The sequence below is a fragment of the Mustela nivalis genome (genome assembly GCF_964662115.1).
Source record: "Mustela nivalis genome assembly, chromosome: 10".
Lineage (NCBI taxonomy): Eukaryota > Metazoa > Chordata > Mammalia > Carnivora > Mustelidae > Mustela > Mustela nivalis.
The window spans coordinates 8,745,868-8,765,420 of record NC_139029.1 but is presented as its reverse complement, the minus strand read 5'-3'; the positions used below and the strand labels follow the sequence as shown (position 1 = coordinate 8,765,420).

General features: G+C 51.1%; 1 protein-coding gene across 3 annotated transcripts in view; it reads right to left on the bottom strand.

Moving 5' to 3' along the window:
- The window catches only part of PRDM2 (PR/SET domain 2), a 50,985-nt gene that overhangs the window by 13,649 nt on the left and 17,783 nt on the right, over nt 1–19,553 (bottom strand). The window contains exon 3 of one of the 3 annotated variants that reach the window (XM_082685424.1): nt 10,744–10,933. The exons of 1 other annotated variant lie outside the window; for it this stretch is intronic. In XM_082685424.1, the coding sequence (XP_082541550.1) occupies nt 10,861–10,933 (73 nt within the window). In that variant the 3' untranslated portion in view covers nt 10,744–10,860. Of the gene's footprint in view, nt 1–10,743; nt 10,934–16,560; nt 18,315–19,553 lie in introns of those variants that run through there. One more of the 3 variants, XM_082685425.1, reaches the window with a different exon arrangement.

Sequence of the window (19,553 nt, the reverse complement as noted above, 5' to 3'; positions counted from 1 at the left end):
TGCTAGGTGGCCGTGCCTAAGAGGGACTCTGAAGCCTAGACGAGGACAATGCAAGTGGCCTCTGGGGGACAGGAGCAAAGTCTGAAACCACTGGCCTGCACAGTCACTGAGCTTCAAGTGGAGACGCTGGGGGCCGGGGATGGGGCTGGGGGACGCGCAGCTACTGCGGGCCGCTGGGCATCACCAGCCCCGGCAGCCCTGTGCTCTGACAGTATTTTCATTCACTTTTCCCTCTAAGCACATGAGAAAGGCCATTGAGGGGACAGTAACACAGACGTGTTAAGTAACTGCAGCCACACAGAGATGCAGAGAGATGGGAAAGGGCGGTGAGGGAGGGAGCCGGGACTCAGATCTGATCCAGACCTGAAGTCTGCGGCTCAGCCCACGGGTTCTCCTTCCCTCTCTCCAGCTCTGAAGGCGGCCACGTGCCCATGCTGGCTCTGGATTTGGCCGCCACGCAGCCACACCACCAATCGTGTCCCTGCCTCACGGGCATTTCGTGCCAGGATCTGAGGTCTTCAGAGGCCATTAATCCCCAAACCTGTTTGGCTTGAACTCCAAATACCCAGCATGTGACAGCTCATAACACAGCCCAGGCAACAGGAAGGCTGGGCCGGCCTGTGGTGACCTCAGCCAAAGGGAGCTGCCAGCAGGGAGATCCCTGCTAGGGTGGCACCTCCCACCTTGCCAGGCCAGGAGAGGAGCAGGGGACCCCCGCACTCATGCCAAGCAGCGCCTTTTTCTCAGTGAGGAAACTGAGCCAAGCGAGAAGGTCACTCACTCAAGGTCACATGGCAAGCTGTTCTGGGGAAGCAGCAAGGGGACACAAGTGGCCTCATTGCCTATTTGGGGACACGAAAATGGGGAGGTAGGGCACAGTGAAGCCTCAACAGACTTGGGACAAAGAGCCATGGGAGGCAGGTGCCCCACAGGTGAGACCAAACTCAAGCCCCAAGGGGCACGATCTGTGTCCATTTCTCACCCACCCGCCTCGCATAAGCGGTGCTTGGAAAATGTTCCCTGGACAGGTAAACAGCAAACCCGGAGCCCAGATCCCCAAACACGCCTGTCTTCCCTGCTCAGAAACCAAATCATGCCAGGACGTAACTTCCTCTCACTGCCAAGGCCCCTGCCAAACCACGGGACCAGGTCCCCACGGTTACAGTTCTTTGAACGCGACTCCACAGGCCTCAGGGGTCCCAGACAGACCCTCCCCGCTCCCCTCGGGGCAGAGGCTCAGGTCTGGCTGCATCCCACGGGCAAAGGACAGCCAGTGCCCCAGACGAGCCCAGCTCAGGCCCAAGTAGCCCCAGCAGGACCCAGCAGGACGGACAGACGAGCGGAGCCTCGGGCACGGACACGTAGCACCGCACTTTGCTCCAGCCCCCCTAAGCCCCGGTGCGCCCCCAACACTGTCCCCTCTCCCCTCTGACTGAGCAGAAACAGGCTGCTTTCTAACACCCAAGGAGACATCTACAACCAGGAAACCCAAGCAAATACATGCATTGTCAGTAAGATGAACACACACGAAGCAGGTTCTCCTTTGGGACAGAAAGGGACGAACAGGCCTCCCTTGAGATCCTCATGGAAAAGCTCTTTTAAACAGCACAATTCCATAAAGACGCTAAGTCTTCATTATTATGAGCATTCCCGTCTTTTAAAGTTGACACGAGGCAAAGGTCAAAGAGATGACTCAACCCCCGGGACAAAGGCCCACATGGTCTGTAGCCGCTGGGACTGAGGGTCTCCTGAGCCCTGTGTGGGTCCATCCTCCAAAGGGAGTCTCTACCTCTTGATGCTGGTGCCCAGCCCCGGACACTAACGAGAAGAGGTGGCTGCCTTAGGGGAGGGGCCTCGTGGGAGCTCAGGGGGCTCCTTTGCTATGGAGGCTTCTCAACCAGCTCATCTCAGGAGGCCTGGCTGTGCCATGAGAAAGGCACGCTTGCTCTGGGCCTGAACAGGGACATTGGTCAGCAACAGCGATGCCGCCCAAAAGGCAAGGGTCCTCGGTGATTTGGACCCAGGCAAATGGGGAGGCCATTCAAATAGGCTACCTTCCTGCGGGGGACAGACCCCCGGGCCCAGAGACCCACAGCCAAGTAGTGACAGGCGAGGAATGAAGACCTTCCTATTGCGTCTCCCATGCACCCGGCATTTCCCAAACCGAGGTTCAGTAGAACCGGTTCCCCCAGATGCCACGTGTGTCTTCGTTCTCATCTGCACCCTGGCCGCCAACCATTCCATGCCTACTAGGTGCCAAGGGCCGTGCCCAGTGTTTGACTTGGAATCACAAATTTAATCCTCGCAAGACCTTCGTGAGATGGGAACTGCTAGATGTTCTACACGAGGAACTAAAAGCACAGAGAGGTTCGGCACCTCGCCCAAAAACACAGTGCTGGTGAGAGGCAGAGCTGGGATCAGAGCCCGAGCCGTTCGCCTCCGGAGCACGAGCTCTCGAAGCCAAACAGGCGTGTCTCTGCAGGACTCCTGAGCCTTTATTGTGCTGACGGCGTATAAATTCCCAAGAGGAGGATGCAGGCTGTCACTTACCCCAAGCTTATGTCGCCCTCATTGATGTGGTAACAGTGATGCGATGGAGGCCTGCTCTGTGCTAGGTACACAGGACATGGTGGGGAGCCGAGCCGATGTGCCCGCTGAAGGCACGAGACTCTGCCAGGGGATGGCGCTGATCTACGCTAAGCCTCTGGAGGGGAGGGGAGAGCATCTGCAGAGCATCGCAAATAAAGAAAAATTAATTTAGCCTTTCTGAACAGAAATTTTCTAAAATCAGCCACTTAGGGGATGCCTGGATGCCTCCGTCAGTTAAGCCTTTGGCTCAGGTCATGATCTCGGGGTCTTGGGACTGATGCCTTGTCTTGCTCCCTGCTAGGCGGGGAGTCTGCTTCTCCTTCTCCCTCTGCCTCTCTGCCCCTGACTCGTGCTCGCTCTCTCGCTCTGTCAAATAAAGATATAAAACTTCACAAAGTAAAAAATAAAGTAAAATAAAATCAGCCGTATGAAGCAATGTGTCCTGAATTTGATTTAGTACAATCTCTGGGTCGGGTTCCCCGCTCTGCACATATGTGCTGTCATGTGCCTTCGAGGGGACATGTCCTTGAGACTTGGGGTGCCAGCCTTCTTGTCTCCACACTAAACAAAGCTAGGCACTCCAGTGATTAGAAGTATGCATCAGTCAGGCACCTACTGTATACCCGGCCCTGGGGACACAGCCATAAACCAAACACTGGTCTCTGCCCCCCGGAGGCATGTGTCCTAGAAGGGGAAGTTCACCATTTGTATAATATAGATGTAAATACATGATCACTAAGTGTGGAAAATAGACACTACCAGAGCTCAGAACAAGGGAACGAACCACAGAAATACTGTGCGTGTGTGTGTGAGTGTGTGTGCGCACGCGCGCGCGTGTGTGTGTATGCACAGTTTCTGTTTACGCCCTGACACTTGGGCTCTGGGACATCTGAAATACATTTCAAGATTTGTTTCTCTTTACCTTGTTGACTTTAGTTTTATTTTATGGCCAAAGGGAGGGAGGGAAGGTAAAGAAAGCAGAAAATGCATAACTTACTTTACCCCCAGGAAGCACTTCCCAAAGAAGTCCTGCTTGTCCCTGAAGGCCACTCCTCCAGGACAGGGGCTAGGGGCGAGAACTGTTACTACCATTTCACACCCCCAGATCCTTCCTGTCCTCCCGAGTCTCAGAGCAAGTTGATTTGGGGACTTGACAAACCGGAACAAGACCAGGCTAAGAAGCCACCCAGTCTCTACCCTGGGCCTTTTCTGAACTGTGACTAGCAGATCTGGTTACACGGGGATCTTTTGCTTTTTACTATCAGGGGCTCTGACAATCTGTGAGCAGCCGAGGACAGTCCCTACATTTTCAACGGGGTCACTCTCGGCTCGCTGCAATTGGGATTCAGACAGGAAACAGCCCTGGAGCAACGGGACGGCTCCGGGGGGAGGGTTGGGGTGGCGATGCCTCTCCGGGGAGGTCAGGGGCATCTCCACCCGCTGAGCAGGCCCTAGGGGTCCCGAGAGAAGCCACTGAGAGCTGCACAGCAGGGCCTGCCTCCCCAAGTCCAGGAGAGGTGCCCCCAGCACACGGAGCCCAGTCTGAACGCCCCCTCCCCCCGCCATCACATGCTACATTGGTTCCCCCTCAGCCCAGAACACCTCCGGGCTCTTCCCAAATTTCCCCAACGCTGGGGCGCCCTCAGACTCCATTCCTGGGCATCTCTTCTTTATTTACACTCGCTCTTAGGGGGCTCCAATCTTGTGGTTTTCAACACTGTGTGTCCTGTGAGACACCCAAATCTACATTTCTGGCTGTGTCCTTCCTTCTGAACTTCAAACTGTTCAGTCATCTACCCTGTCCACATCTCTCCATGAGGGCCTCACAGCATCGCAGACCGCATCATTGAACCTGCATCCCCAGCACACACGCACCATACAAACTGGATCCAATCAGAGTCTTCACCTCATCACCTACTAGGGGAAAAAAAAGAACGCGCTTGGATGCTGAAAACATAGGCAAAAAACAAAAAGACAAAAACCTGTGGTCATCCCCAATTCTCCCATCCAATCCCCAGCTGATCCTCAGCAAATCTTGTGGCTCCACCTTCAAAATACACCCAGAACTCCGGGGCTGTTCAGACCTCCACTGCTACAGACCCATCCAGCTACCACCATTCCTCACCTGGGCTACCGCATTCCCTTCCTAGGCTGTATTTCTGCTCTTGGCTCCTTTTAGTCGATCCTTAACAGATCAGCAAGGGAGATTTTTCCAGAAGGCCAGTCATCCCGTATTAGCCCCCTCAGAGCCCTCCAATGCCTTCCACTCACTCAGTACAAGGAAAGTCCTTACAATGGCTGCAGCAGCTCCTAGGTACCTCCCTGACTTCACCCCCTATCCCCCTCCAGCCAAGCCGGCCTCCCCAGTGTTCCCTGAGCACACCAAGGATGCTTCTGCCTCAGGACCTTTGCACTTGTTCGTCCTTCTGCCAAGCACCCTCCTCCCTAGGTCCCCACACTTGCTTCCTCACTTCCAAGTCTTTGTTTAAACGTCCCCCTTTCAGCTAGGCTTTCTCTGACCGCCCTCACCCCCATTTTAAATGGTAGCCCCCATTCTGATTTCAGATCTATCCCACTTTTCTGTTTTACCTCTGTCCACAGCACTCACCACCTGACATTCCACGTAGCTTCTTGCTTGTTCACAGTCCGTCTCCCCCACCCTAGAAAATCAGTTTCAGATACTGCTACACCCTCAACAGTGCTGGGCACACGGCACCCGACATCCAAATGTCTAGGTAACGGAAGGAATGGATGGAACCCTAAGACCTAGACTGCCTTTCCCAAAATAAAGCATCCCCAGGATGCATGGCCCATGATTTCTGGGTACTGTGTAAAGTGGGGACAAGAACTTAAGTCACTTATAAAAGCGATCACAGTGCAAAATCTTCCTAAGCCTTCATGCAAATTTTTAAAGGCTTCTCACCCACACCTAACTGGATGACAGGTGTTTAAGCAAATTACCATGAGACTTGCTAAGCATTCGACCTGTTTTTCATAAACAACTCCATGCTCACATTTTGTCCGTTTGTAAACGGACAAAACGAGTTACAGGAGGACAATAACAGACATGAGTGGCATAAACAGGCCTGGGAACAAATACAGCGGACTTCTGGCAGCCCTGAACTTGGCCGCTGGCGATAGAAAAACAACGGCTCTCCCTGCGGGTGTCATCAGGATGCATTCCGGAGGGAACGCACAGCATCCGTCAACACGGAGGGTTGAGTCAACAAAACACTGGCTGAACTTCAACTGTACTTCGGTTGATCCCCAGTTGGTATCGTCCCAGAAGTTCCGAAAGGTTCCTGGCAGCACCTGCCCTGGCCGACCCGGCACTCGGCAAGACGTGCTCACACTAGTCCTCAGGCGGCGGTGACCGCGCTGGACACGGAGACAGATGTACACATGGGCGAGCCCAGGGCGTCCTTCACGGAGCACACACCACCCTGTGACCTCGGCAGGTGGCGGGATCACATCACCCTGCAGCTCGAACACGAGGGAGCGGGAAAAAGGCCCCGGTGAGTGACACTGAGCTCCGGGCCCCAGTGGCCGAACAGCCTGGTGGACCAGCCCTGTAACAGGTGTATGACATGGTTGAAATCCGTCTGAGAGGAAGGGATTCGCTATTTTGAGCAAAAATATGAACACACACGAGTATTTTCCACGGCTGTGTATTTTGGAGGTCCTACGAGTGAGGGACCCTTAGGAGATGTCGAGTATCAGGAGGCAGAATCAAATCTGGTGACGGAGGGAGGGTGACCCTACTTTCAGAGCCAAAACTGAAAGAAAGGGTTTAAAAATGTAAAGGAATACTTGGATAGTTCCAGCCCCCATGAAGTTCAGGAAGCTCGATGACAGTCACGGGTGGCCTGTGTGGGCACTGGTGCAGTTTCCCTATTTCCCTGAGTTAATGAGCCACCGGCTACGCGGGACTTCAGCATACAACCTCCTCCTGCCTCTCTGGTTTCTTGCTCGGCTTCCCTTACTCATCCTTAACCTTGAGGCCTGTGCCCCGAGGTGGCAACGCTTTAATGCTGATTGTAATTAACTATCGCCAAATAACTAATCCTTTTCTTTCAACCTGATCTTAATTGGTCATTTATTTATGCAACTGATGCTCTCTATTCAGTTCCCAACAATTAAGTGCCCCAAAATTCACACTTGAAGCCAAAAAGTCCTCTAAGTCAGGGTCCGCTAAGCAGGGTGGTCTAATTTTGACTCCATGATTCCTGGAGGCTTTCTCCCCTTGTCTCGCACAGACGCTGAGGGAGCAGGGACTGCGTGCTGGGTGCCGCAAAGGGGCAGGGGACCGGTGAATCCGCACTGGTAGGACTACACAGCACCGAGGCTACGCAAGGTAAGAGCCAAGGGTCATCTCTCCCTCCCCACCCCCAGAAAGACACACAAAGAGCAACCAAGGCCAAGGCAGAGAATCCTCACTTCCGCCACGGCTCTGACACCCAGAAGTGTCTCCACCTAGGGAGCCGCCTACCCGTCTTGGGGTGGTTATCAGGATTAAGGAGAAATGTACGTGAAGTGTTCTGAAAACTGGCAGACGCCGCTTGGATAGACACTGCTGATAAACAAAAGAAAAAGATTTCAAACGAAGACCAGAAACAATTTCAGTAACGAGAGGGGGTGATACCGTGTCCCTTGTGCTTTTTCTTTTTAAGACCCAGAGAACTCCTGAGTCTGCTTAACACTTATCTGAGCAGCCCAGCAGCTAAAATACAAAGATTTCAAAGACCCAGCCCAGAGATCAGGGTTTAGTAGGTTGGGAATTTTAAGCAAGCCTCCCGAATGGGTTTTGGTGCAGGTGGCCCACCAAGGGAACACGCTGGTGAGGCAGACTCCGGCCCCTTCATGTACCTGGGAACACCAGGAGGCAATGCAGCCCCTCACACGGACACTAAGAAGACGATGCCCGCAGGACCAGCAAAACACTCCCCCGCCTCACCTAAGCACCTGTCCGACACAATTCCAGACATCGCCTTAATAAAACACTTGCGTCAGCTGGCACTAATGGCCATATTGTGATCTTTACAGTTTTAAGCACGAAAAGCATACTAATGATGGCGATGACATCATTTACAACAGCACATACTTCAACGACAGTGTCTGGCACCGGTTCACTGAGATGCATCAAAACGGTTGGTTCTGGGGGCGCCTGGGTGGGTGGCCCAGTTGGGTGAAGCATCTGGCTCTTGATTTCAGCTCAGGTCATATCTTAAGGTGGTGAGATTGAGCCCCGGGTCAGGCTTCCCATCTCCCTCTGCCCCTCCCCATGACCCTACCTCCTGCTCACGCTCTAAAAAGAAGAAAAAAAGAAAAGGCTGGTTCCTACACCAAAGCAGTTAACATAGGTTTTCACCAAACTTGCTAGCATATTTCAATCAAGAGTCTAGATATAGATGACATAGATAGGCATAAGCACCTACAATCCTAGGCACCAGTTATCCGAGAATTCTGAAAAGCTTCTGGATCAAGATCTGGAGGTAAGGGAGGAAGTTCACCGTGTAGGTGCACCAGCCCGTGTGCCACGTGACGAGATGGGTGAGCCCTGACTTCCCTGCAGAGTCGACCACCGCTGTGTACGTCACACTGAATCAAGCACATCCCCAGACACAGAAGGCAGCCATTAGGCCAAGAGAAGAGAAGCGGCACACCTTGGCCATGGGAGGAGCGCGCACAGGCCACCCATTCCCGTCCATGCCTGGACTGTCTCGGAGAGCATCACCTTTTCACGACAAAGTCCCTGGTTACCTGGAGCCTTCCATGAGAGGTGAAATTCTGCCCAGTGTAGTCTCCAACATCAGGGAAGTGGCAGAGCGCTAGGACCAGAGGCAGCCCACTCCCGGCAGCGCCACTCCTTCCTGCTTCTGAGGTGGACACCAGGCACTGAGCCCGGCCCTGCGTCCCCAAGCGCGACCCCACCTCTGAGGCAAGCCTGTGCCGCACCGAGCAGCTCCTCCCACGCACCTAAGGAAACCCACTTGCCAACCGTGACTGGGGAAGACAGGGACAAGAGGGGCCACTAGGAAGCAAGGTTTGACTGTCAGAACCAGTCAGCACCCGGGTCAGCACCGGTGGCGATGGGGCCAAACCGCAGGCCTAGCTGCAAGCACACAGCCCTGTCTCCTGGGAGCACGCTACACCACCGGGGACCCCGCCTGGTCGGCGGCTCAGTCTGCCTCCTCCGCTGGAGCACCTCTGTGGTAGCAGGTGCTTCTTGTCAACACACGGGCAAGTAAGGCCGGTCTCCTCCCTGCTTCATAAAGGACAAGCCATTGCAGGAAGCCGCAGGAAGGATGGGGGCCTCACTCCCAGATCAGCGGGGAAGAGGGGGACCAGACTCCTGCCGGAGATGGGGCCACACTGCCATGACCTCGGGCAAATGGCCTCACCTCGGTGTGTGACGTGTCCCCACTTGTAAAATGGGAGAACACGAAAGGGTAGTCTTCGTAGAGACGTCGTAATGATCACAGGGGAGAAGAGCTGAAAAGCCCTGAAAACGATGGCTAGCAGACCCCTGAAAGTAAACAGCGATCATTTGTACACTACTGTTCCTTCAACGAACTGGGGCTCGATTGGGTTTTCATGACTTTACACAGAGCTAATGAAGGTTTTCCTCTGAACTTGACTTTTTTAAAAATTTCCATGTTGGGTTTGAAATTCCAAACCGAGAGAAATAACATTATGTGGAGAGGTGATAAAATTACAATGTGCTTTTTCCTCACCCTGATTTGAACAACAGCTACCCTGTCTGACAGCTCCTTCCCTTTATCTCTGATGTGGGGGTGCCTGACAAGGACAGGAAGTCGCTCAGGCCTGGCTTGGACGCAGCAAAGGCCCGGGGGTCGGTGGCAGCAGGACCGGCAACTCCTCGCCACTGGAGAGCTTTCTCTCTGGGCAGAGGCAGGGCACGATCAGTGTTCCAGCTACTGCAACGTGTGCCAGCGTATAAAATCTCCTGCGTGGCACGTCACCTTTGAGCACGGGCCACAGTGGACATTCAAGAGGGCATCTTTCAGGAACCGCATAGCCACTATTGTTTACGAAGCCCCTTACTACAGCAGGCGGCATGGGTGGTCCTCATGGGCTCATCCGTTGTCTTCACAACCAGCCTTTGCTGTCGGATCACCACTGTCATTTTGCAGAAAGGAAAACAGGGGCTCAGAGCACTTGAGTCATTTGTCCAAGGTTACGGAGCTGGTAAGTAATAAACCCAAGATTCAAATCTTTTAGTCAGTCAAGTATTTATTCAGTGGCTACTATGTGCCCGGCACTGCTACAGATGCTGGAAATGCAGCAGGGAACGACTCCAAGGTCCAGCCTCCCAGGCAGAATGTCCATTCTAGTAAACACATGGGACAAACCGGTAGTAAGAATGTATACTAGGGTTAAGTGTCCCCAAGAACAGGAGGGCAGAGTATGGAGATGGAGAGGGCCAAGGGCAGTATTTCCAATTCGATGGTCTGGGAAGGCTTCTTGGAGGAGGTGACAACTGCTCAGCAGCTCCAGGCCCAGAGCTGTTCAATGCCCTTACCTACATCCCACTGCCTGCCTTCAATGAAATCACAGTGAAACCTCAAAACCAGGCCACTGCTGGCCTGCACCACACTATCCCTCAGGGAAGGCCAGAGGCCACTGGAGAATTCTGAACCTTGAATTCCATTCATGCATGGTCATGGCTGGCCACTCTAGGCTGAAGCCCTACGTGGGCCCACACTGCTCCCATGAGGGTCTCCCAGGAGGCCAGGGTGGGCCCCATGGAGGGAAGAAGACCACCCACAAAGGCTTTAGGAGTTTTCTAAAATTCTGACTGACGTTCTAATCTCACCAAAGGTAGAAACCATCTGTTCTAGGACTAACAGAAACTGATGTCTGTCAGCTGCCATGAAGGTATCCTTTTCTTCCACAGCCTTTAAAAGTAGGACCAACCTGCAGGCAAATTCAAGGTTGCTATGCAGGTTGCTATGTCCCAAAGAGGTGGGCCTTATGCTTAGTATAAGGGTTCAGTAGCCAGTGGCTGGGGTGGTGGTGGCGAGTTCTCTCCGCCCCACGAAAGAGGCCAACGGCCTGGCAGCCAGCCTGGGTGGAAGAGGTGGGACTTGAATGGTGATCCTGTGGCGCTTTTGGAAGAGCTCCTGCAGAAACTGCTTGTGCTTTTATTTTATTGATTTATTGACTGATTTAAAGGTTGATTTATTTAAAGATTTATTTATTTGAGAGCAGGGGAAGGTGTGGGAGGGGCACAGGGAGAGAGAGAGAATCTTAAGCAGGCTTCACGCTCAGCACCAAGCCCGACGTGGGGATCAGTCTCAGGACCTTGAGATCACAACCTGAGCTGAAACCAAAAGTTGGACACTTAGACTGAGTCACTCAGGCACCCGTCCCCCTGCTTTTTTTCCCCCCCCAAGATTTATTTGTGAGCGTACAGGCGAGGTGGTCAGGTAGGCCCACCTAGGTTACAAGTGGTACCGAAGGGGACGAAGACCCAGGGCACAAGGGCTCAAGGCCAATGTTTACTGCCACGGTGGTACACAGACTCTGCAGCAAAACCGCCCTTGGCGCGACGACGTCACCATCAGTCATCTGGGAGACACCACAGCCTCGAACACTGAGGGGCACCATGAAGTGGGTGGAGTCACTGTGGTGAAGAGACGGCAATCACATGGCCAGTTTGGGGACCCGACTTACAGTGCTGGGACATAATCCAGGGGCTGATGCCCCTCACGTCTGGTCCATGTATCTGTAAATGAGAACGCTCTCTCCCTCCCGTCTCCCTCCAGGCACGTGAGCCCAGCAAAGCACTCAGAACGGGGCTGGCCCACGAGCTTGGCCAGGAGCACCCACGCCCCCTGCTCCCCCGAGGCGGCCAGCTATACCTCAGGTCCTTCTCGGGGCTTGGGGCACAGGGAGAGTCCATCAGACCTGCAGCCCAACGCCTCATGACCCACACTGGCCACTGAAGAAGTTTTCTGAATGGCTGGCCCACTAAAACACTACAGGAGAATGTGCCTGAGTTCGCAAGTCCAATAATAGCTTGGAAATAGAAGCCATCTGAAAATGTTCCTAAACTCGAGCTGGCCTGGCAAGGTCTGCAAGCGCTTATAAACAGCAAGTGAGAGGGGAATGTTCCTACAAGGGAAAAATCGAATCCATATGAGTGTCAAACAACTCCACTCAAACTGAGAATATTAAAATAGTATATTCTGGGCAATTATTAAATACTAACACACACACAGTTATCTTAAAGTCCTACTTTTAAATTAAAAATTAAAATTGCCACAACCAGTATCCTAAGGTCTACATCCCCTTGGGTTATTACCTTACCTGTACCACAGATGCCAGGTCTTTTTTTAATGATTCCTATTTAAAACTTCTATTTAGACTTAACACTAGGACTTGGTAGTTATCCAAGCACAATTTCAGATTATACTGCAGGTGCATGTCCAACCACGGACGGATACGAAAATACGCCTCGCTTAAATGTGCGCAGACTCAAGCCATAAACTCGTACTTTAAAATCCGTCCGTAGCTTTCTTTCATCAGTGAGATGCCCCCCCTCATCGGGCGGATGCTTTGCCTTCCTGTGGTGGCTGACTAGCTGGACACAGGAAGGCACATTTAGGCACTAACTTCTTCCATAAAATACTTACATAAAATACTTTTCTGGAATATCCATCTCAATTTCAGGTCACTTTCTTTTTTTTTTTTATTTTATTAAAAAAAATTTTTTTTTAAGATTTTATTAATTTATTTGACAGAGAGAGACAGACAGAGGGAACACAAGCAGGGGGAGTGGGAGAGGGAGAAGCAGACTTCCTGCTGAGCAGGGAGACCGATATGGGGCTTGATCCTAGGACCCTGGGATCATGACCTGAGCCAAGAGCAGAAGCTTAACAACTGGAGGAGGAAGTTGAAATGGAATCCAGCCGGTCCAAGTGAGGCAAAAGACAGAAGCGTGTACATATGCTACTATCCCAACGGTTCCAGCAGGTTTTCTCTTATAAAAAAAGGATTTCCGAGACCACCTTCATGGCTCACAACAGAATATCCTTTTTCCAACTGCAAGTAATGTAATGCAGAGTCATGACGGTTTTCCCCAATTCTTATTCTTAATCCAGAAAGTAAATAAAACCTACATATACCCTCCAGGCTCTAATCCTATGCTTCAAAAACAACTACCGGCAGAAACTTAACCCTTTGCTCTCCACGGGGCTGGGGTGGGAAGGCAAGCCCGGATCAACTATCCTTCTGGGTGAACGCCCCACAGGGCAAGCTTCTCAAGTGACATCTGAGCAGGACACCCAATGACCCCCCAGCCCCTTCCTTAGGACCACTTTCAAAACCAAAGGGTATTACTCTAACGAGCTTGGTTTCTATTAAGCAGATTTTTCGTGATTAAGCAGACTGACCTATAAAGCCAGTCAGAGCTGCAAGGTCTGCAACCGGCAGAGGCGTATTCCACGGTCAGAGTGAAGACGGACGGACGTGCGTCTGCGGGCCAAGCTCCTGACCGTGTGCACTCCTGGCTGCACCAGAAGACTCCCTTCCCACAGTGCTGACTCTACTTGTTCCCCAAGCCACGAACCCTGGACAGAGATGGTATCAAGGCCTGTATTCTACATCGAGAGGAAATGAAGCTTTAAGAAATATATATAAGGGGCACCTGGGTGTCTCAGTGGGTTAAAGCTTCTGCCTTCAGCTCAGGTCATGGTCTCAGGGTACTGGGATCAAGCCCCACATGGGGCTCTCTGCTCGGCAGGGAGCCTGCTTCCCCCTCTCTCTCTGCCTGCCTCTCTGCCTACTTGTGCTTTCTCTGTCAAATAAATAAATCTTAAAAAAAAAGAAAGAAAGAAAGAAATAGATGTAAGAATGATCAACAGGATGGCGCAGCTTGGAGGCAGCTCAAATCCCAACTTGCTACTTGAGACTGGTAGGACCTCCCCCCCCACACACAAAAAAAGAAAAATCACCCCTCCAACCCCCACCGGGGGTCTGTGTCCCCAACTGCACACGATACCAACTTCAAGGTGTTACAGTCAAGAGTCAAGTCTGAATGATGTTTACTTAGCACAGTCCCTCACGGCACAAAAAGCATTAGAAAGCTGTTATCAAACTTAACGAGGTTTATCAGGTCATTTCTAAAACCCCTTGGAAGAGAAAGGAACACAGGGCCGGGAGGTGGAAGAAGAGCTGGGCTGCACCGCGGGGCTGGAAGCAGGACGTGGGTGGGAGGCACATGGTGGGGAAGCCTGGGCGGTCCCTGAAAAGGAGACTGGGCCATAGGGCCAGTGTCGCACCCACTCAAACCTCAAGCTTTGTTCCATCCAATCTTTTATTTGATACTCTTTTCATTTTGTCTAAAAAGAATTTTAACAGTCATATGAAGGTCATCATGCCCACCAATCCAGACCATGCTCCTACTATGTATTTTTTATCTCCTAGCACTGTGTACTTAAAGGTCCCGCATCTTGTAGGCAAACTCCCAAAAAAAGGTCAGGGCACCCGGAAGGAGGGACCCAACAGGGGCTGTGACCTTGGAATACTGGCTAAGAATCCACACAACTGCCAGGCTTCCTCTTCCCCTCAAGGCCTATCCCCTCTTCTTCCCATGAAGTACACATGCTTTCCTACAGCCCAAGGCTCAAACCTGGCTTCAGAATAGTCCCTTACTCCCCCAACTCCCAGGTCACCCCCAACCCCCCGCCCTTCAGAAAAATGGGGCAGAAACACAGCACCTAGACTTTGGGGAGCACACAAGTGCCTGAGCCATGAGGCACACACATTCATCACCATTTCTTCCGCCTCACTTCAGGAAGTCTGCAACTTGCACAGAAATTACCAGGGGGCTTTCAACTACAGATGACCCAGCCCCACCCACGGTCTAAATTAGAAGCTTGGTTGTAAGGTTTTGGAGCTGGGAGCTCAGCCCCCGCTCTGGGCTGTCAGAGAATCACTGCGCAAGACACCCGTGGGTCGCCCAACCAGCGCGCCAGCCACTGCCGCATGCCCTGCAGAGTCTCTCGGGACAACTGGATCCCTCTCTGTACTCTAGAATGAACCCCTCCATGGTGCTTCAGGAGGACAGTCACTGAAAGATGAGATCCCGAAGTGGGTGCAGCAGGGCCGGTGGCATGAGGTAGGAACAGGCCACAGGCCACCGGGTCTCCTAAACTAGGACAAATGGCAAACCACTTCCTCGAACCACCAGCCTGGTCCTTAAATGTGGCCTTGGTATCCAAGGCGGCCTTTCTCTCGCTCGCCTGCAAGGCAATCCACTTTCAAGGATAAGTGCCACTTACACTTCTTTTATGGATATAGGTCAATCCGTCTGAAGGTATGACAGCAATTCAAAATCCACCCAAGTATCAAATGCAGGAAAAGAGCCATCATTTCAGTAGGGTCACTTGAACGTATTACAAGATGGCAGTCCTCCAGATATCCACCCTCAAATATGAAGCCAGAGGCATCTTCTTGACTACCCAGCCTTTGGAGAACTGTGGCAGAGTGAGGTTTTCAATATTACATATAAACAGGTGAGACCACCAAGCAAATGTAAGAACTTACAAGGACCGGGATTCTGGTCCACTGACGTAGCCCAGGCACCCGAACGCAGCCTTGGCATATGGCAGGTGCTCGATAAACTCATGTGATTCTGCACAACATCTTGCTAGAAAGCACCTGAATAAACCAAATTCAAACAGCCAGCCCAGGGAAGGGTTTGTAATCAGAAACAGTGAGAGGCGCTTCAAAAGAGCAGAAACGTAAGGCTTCAATTACTAGCCCTTTTGAATTTTTTAAAATGTTGACTCCATAAAGGGTAGAAGCAACCAGACCAGGGGCAGTTTGTTCCTGGTGGGGTGGGAGTTACTGGACCTCCTGGGGACTCTGCCACCGAGTCAGTGCCCACACACCTATTGCGCTCGAGCCCTGCTGTCAGCACCCGGATCCCAAGGAGCCAGACCCGGCCCTGCTCTTTCAGTCCAGTGGCGCAGCCCGCACATAGCCAAACCCGGCAGAAAAAGACCTCCTTCTGGCAGGAAAACACAGAGACTATCTGGCCCATTCCCTGCTAAGCAGATTGGGAACTAAGATCCACAAAGTGAAAGAACTTGCCCAAGGTGAAGCCACCCACAACAGGGACACAGACGGGACCTGTCAGATGCCTGTTCACGGACACATGAAGGGACGGATGAATGGCGAGCACCTGAGCCATGACGCCCCCAGCCACTGCTCCGCCCCCGCCCCGTGCTCGATCTCGACCTCACAAGGCACAAGGCCCAACTCATCAACAGGGCACTGGGTCAGCTGAGCGCCCAGTTTAGCACAACATTTAAATCAAGGGATCCTCCTCCTCCACACCTGTCTCCACCCCGGTCTCTATAACAGCAGAGCACCATTAAGCACCATAAGCCAGAGACAGGACTATGTGGCCAAGGGAGGCTAATCACCTCCGGCTTCACCACTGTCACCCCGATGCAGTCACACACAGAGAAACGAAGTATGAGAAAAGCAAGTGCTACGGTGGAGGACATTATGGAACTGCTTATATACAACCACTTTTAATTTTAAAAAACAAAAAACACAGCAATTCCACATAAGCTTAATGCAAACGTTACGACTGGTTTCATTCTTCCGGGGACTCTTAAAACGAAAAGACCCCAAAGTAAACTGTTAACAGGCACAGAGGAGGAAGTGGAGGTCCCACACATGATATCCTTTATTTCCCTCTCCACAAAGTAAGTTCACCAGGTGCTTCTCAGTACCACTGAGCGCCACTGTCCCGACTGCGCGTCTACCCGCTCACTGGGATGGAAGCCGTGTAACCGACATCCGGTGAAGGCCAAAGAGGACGACTGAAGAGGGGTCATCTGGGGGGGACCCTACGTGCCACACTGCCTACCGAGGTATGCGGCCCCTTCCTCTTCCTCCCTCACTGCTCCCAAGGATATACAAAAGCAGTCCTTTCACAAGGGTTTAGAAAGTGTTTTTATTGGTTACAATTATATAAAATTCATCACTTGAATTCCCTCTAGTTATAAAGTGCTTGCTAGCAACAGCATAAAAACATCTAACAAGCTCCAACGATCTCTTTCATGCCAGAAGGGGAAGAACACCAAAGGACGCGTCTGTCTAGAAGGAACCTCTCTCTCTCTCTCTCAAGGCTATATTGGTGAAAATCAACGGACAACCCCTTTTGTATGTCAAATTGTAAATTTTAATGTTTTCATTAGAATAGTCTTTTATATCACTCTCCAACAAGAAACAATAAAATAACTAACAGCAAACTTCAATACAGGAACACTCTTCAGGTTAACAACTCCAACAAAAATGTAAAACGTAAATCACATATAGTACAATTGAAGTGTCCAAAACAATTTTAAATAATTTTAAATATTTTATTTTTAAACTGCTACAAATGCTTTGTACATTTCAACATAAAGTCCCCATAACAGAAATGTAACAAAACAGGAATGGTTGCGAAAGGGTTAAAGTGGCACAAATTCACCAAACAAGCATCGAACTGCACATTTTCAGAGGTAGATTACTTTTAAAGTTGAGAACAAAAACAACATGAATAAAACCAAGCCATTTTCCACCAACTCAGTCATCAATTAAGGGGAAGGCATAGAATGCAGAGAGAAGCAACACTTACATCCACTCAGGACCAGGCCAATTTGGGGGCTTTCTGCTCTCTTTTAGAGACGAAGTGTAAAACCTGGCATGTAAGTTCATTTATACTTACGTGTGCACATACATCTATAGAGGCCTACGGTGCATCCTGGCTGCAGATATATTGCTACATAGTCTCTGATAATAGTTATAAATTAGTGCCAGATAATCATGGGAGAGGATAACGTCCATCTGGATATAAGAAAATGACAGTGGAAGAAGTATTTAAAAAAAAAAGTCCATATCCAATCTGGTTTCCTCTCCATTATGCTGGCAATCTGCTTGTTTAAAAAACAAAAACAAACAAAAAGAACCAATAAGCTGAGAGAAGCTAAAGGCCTCTCTGTACAGAACTCATTTAAAAGATGGCATCAAGAGCTGGTGTGTGACCAAGACATTTCAGAGTGAGTGCGCAGAATATGTCATCCCTGAAATCTACAGAGAACTAATCATAAACCACAACTTGCTCTGCAAGGTTAAGTTCCATCCAATCATTCCCTTCTCTGTTGTGTGCCAAGACCCAGGGCTGTGCTTAGATCTGAGCCCCAATACCGTGGCCACATGCCCTCCTCCTTGTGCCCCGATCGCCCGGGAGCCCAGAGCACGTGCCTGGGCTCTGGCAAAGCAGTGGAGACCAGACCCTAACCAGGGCAGTGAGAAGCCTGCCGACAGTCAGTCGTGTGTTGGGATTTTTTTTTTTTTTAATTTTATTTATTTATTTGACAGAGAGAGAGCACAAGTAGGCAGAGAGGCAGGCAGAGAGAGAGAGAGAGAGAGGGAAGCAGGCTCCCTGCTGAGCAGAAAGCCCGATGCGGGACTCGATCCCAGGACCCTGAGACCATGACCTGAGCCAAAGGCAGTGGCTTAACCCACTGAGCCACCCAGGTGCCCCTGTGTGTTAGGATTTTTGAGTCAACTTCAACTGGTCTTGCGAGCGTGGTAGATCTCGTATCCTCCGCCGTAGTGCTTATCTTAAGTGCAGCATGCAATCTTTATTTAGCCTATTAAGGTTTGCTTTGTCTGGGGGGCTTTTCTACAGGAAGCTCCTAGAAAATAAGGAAACTGAAGATGAATGGCACCGTCCCAGCACCTGACATGACTTGACCGTGTTAACAGAACGGTGCATAGACCGTTCCACGAATGTCGTTACGACAGCAACAGAAGGACTCTGAAGGTGCACAGGAACTTGGGTAGCCAACTTAGGAGAGGCTGGAAGGGACCACAAGCAGGTCTCTTTGGAGCAGTGTGTGGCAGAGCCAGGTATGTGAAAACTTAGCATCTCCGTGTATTTTAAATCAATCCATGGCCAGCAGGAAAACATGGTCTTCTCAGTCTTTAAGTGTTTAACAGGTACACAGTATTTTTTTTTAATTGCTCTAAGAGAAGCATTAAATAGAACAGTTCTTACTGAAATTTACAAAGACCAGAGATGTTGGTCTCTCCTCCTTACAGCAGGTGGAAGTGAGCCCTTAGCAAAAGCTCTAGCTCCAGTCCCACAACACACAGGTGGCCCCTGCCACTGACCGTGGGAGGGGAGCCCAACACAGAGTAGAGCACGCTGGGCTGACAGCTGTCCCAGGACCATCTAAAGATGGGTGGTATGCCTGGTGTCCTCTGCGGCTCTGGGCTAAGAAGAGACTTGGAACACGTGTCTTTGTTACACCCTGACTGGCACAATGTCTTGTGCTCCAGGAAATGACCAACTGGCAAATTCTGCTGAGCCCTCAGTAGTCAGTGGGAAACTCTGACTTCATTCACATGGCTTGAGAAACTGTGGAATCTTCAACTGGCATTCAAATGCAAAATGTCCGAGGGCTAGGGACTAGCTCTCCATCACAGTCTGTTAGGCTGAGACACACAGGAAAAGGATGTATGGCCAATTCGGTGCAAGTCTTGAATATGCAATGCACCAAGTAAAGCAAAATCACTGAAAAAACCAAGGCAAAGCAGTTCCTTCTCAACATGTGCCATGAAATCATCCCTGAATAGAATCTGCAAGCGGAAATATAGAGAAGGGACGAAGACGACAGCTAAAACAATTCCTTTCCAGAGTAATACACCCAGCACGGAGGGAGGATGAGCCTGGCTTTCTAAGAGCTCTGGGCTGGACAGTGATGACCCCCCAACTGCCCGAGCCCGGAGCTTAGGAATCCCAGTTTTACAGCAAATGCACAACAAGGTGCTAAGAAGATCACAAAGTCTCCGAAGAAATGCCCGCTTTTGGGTGCAGATAATTAAACTATGAAGTCCTATGGAGCATGTTGACTTTTTCACTTCCCAAAAGT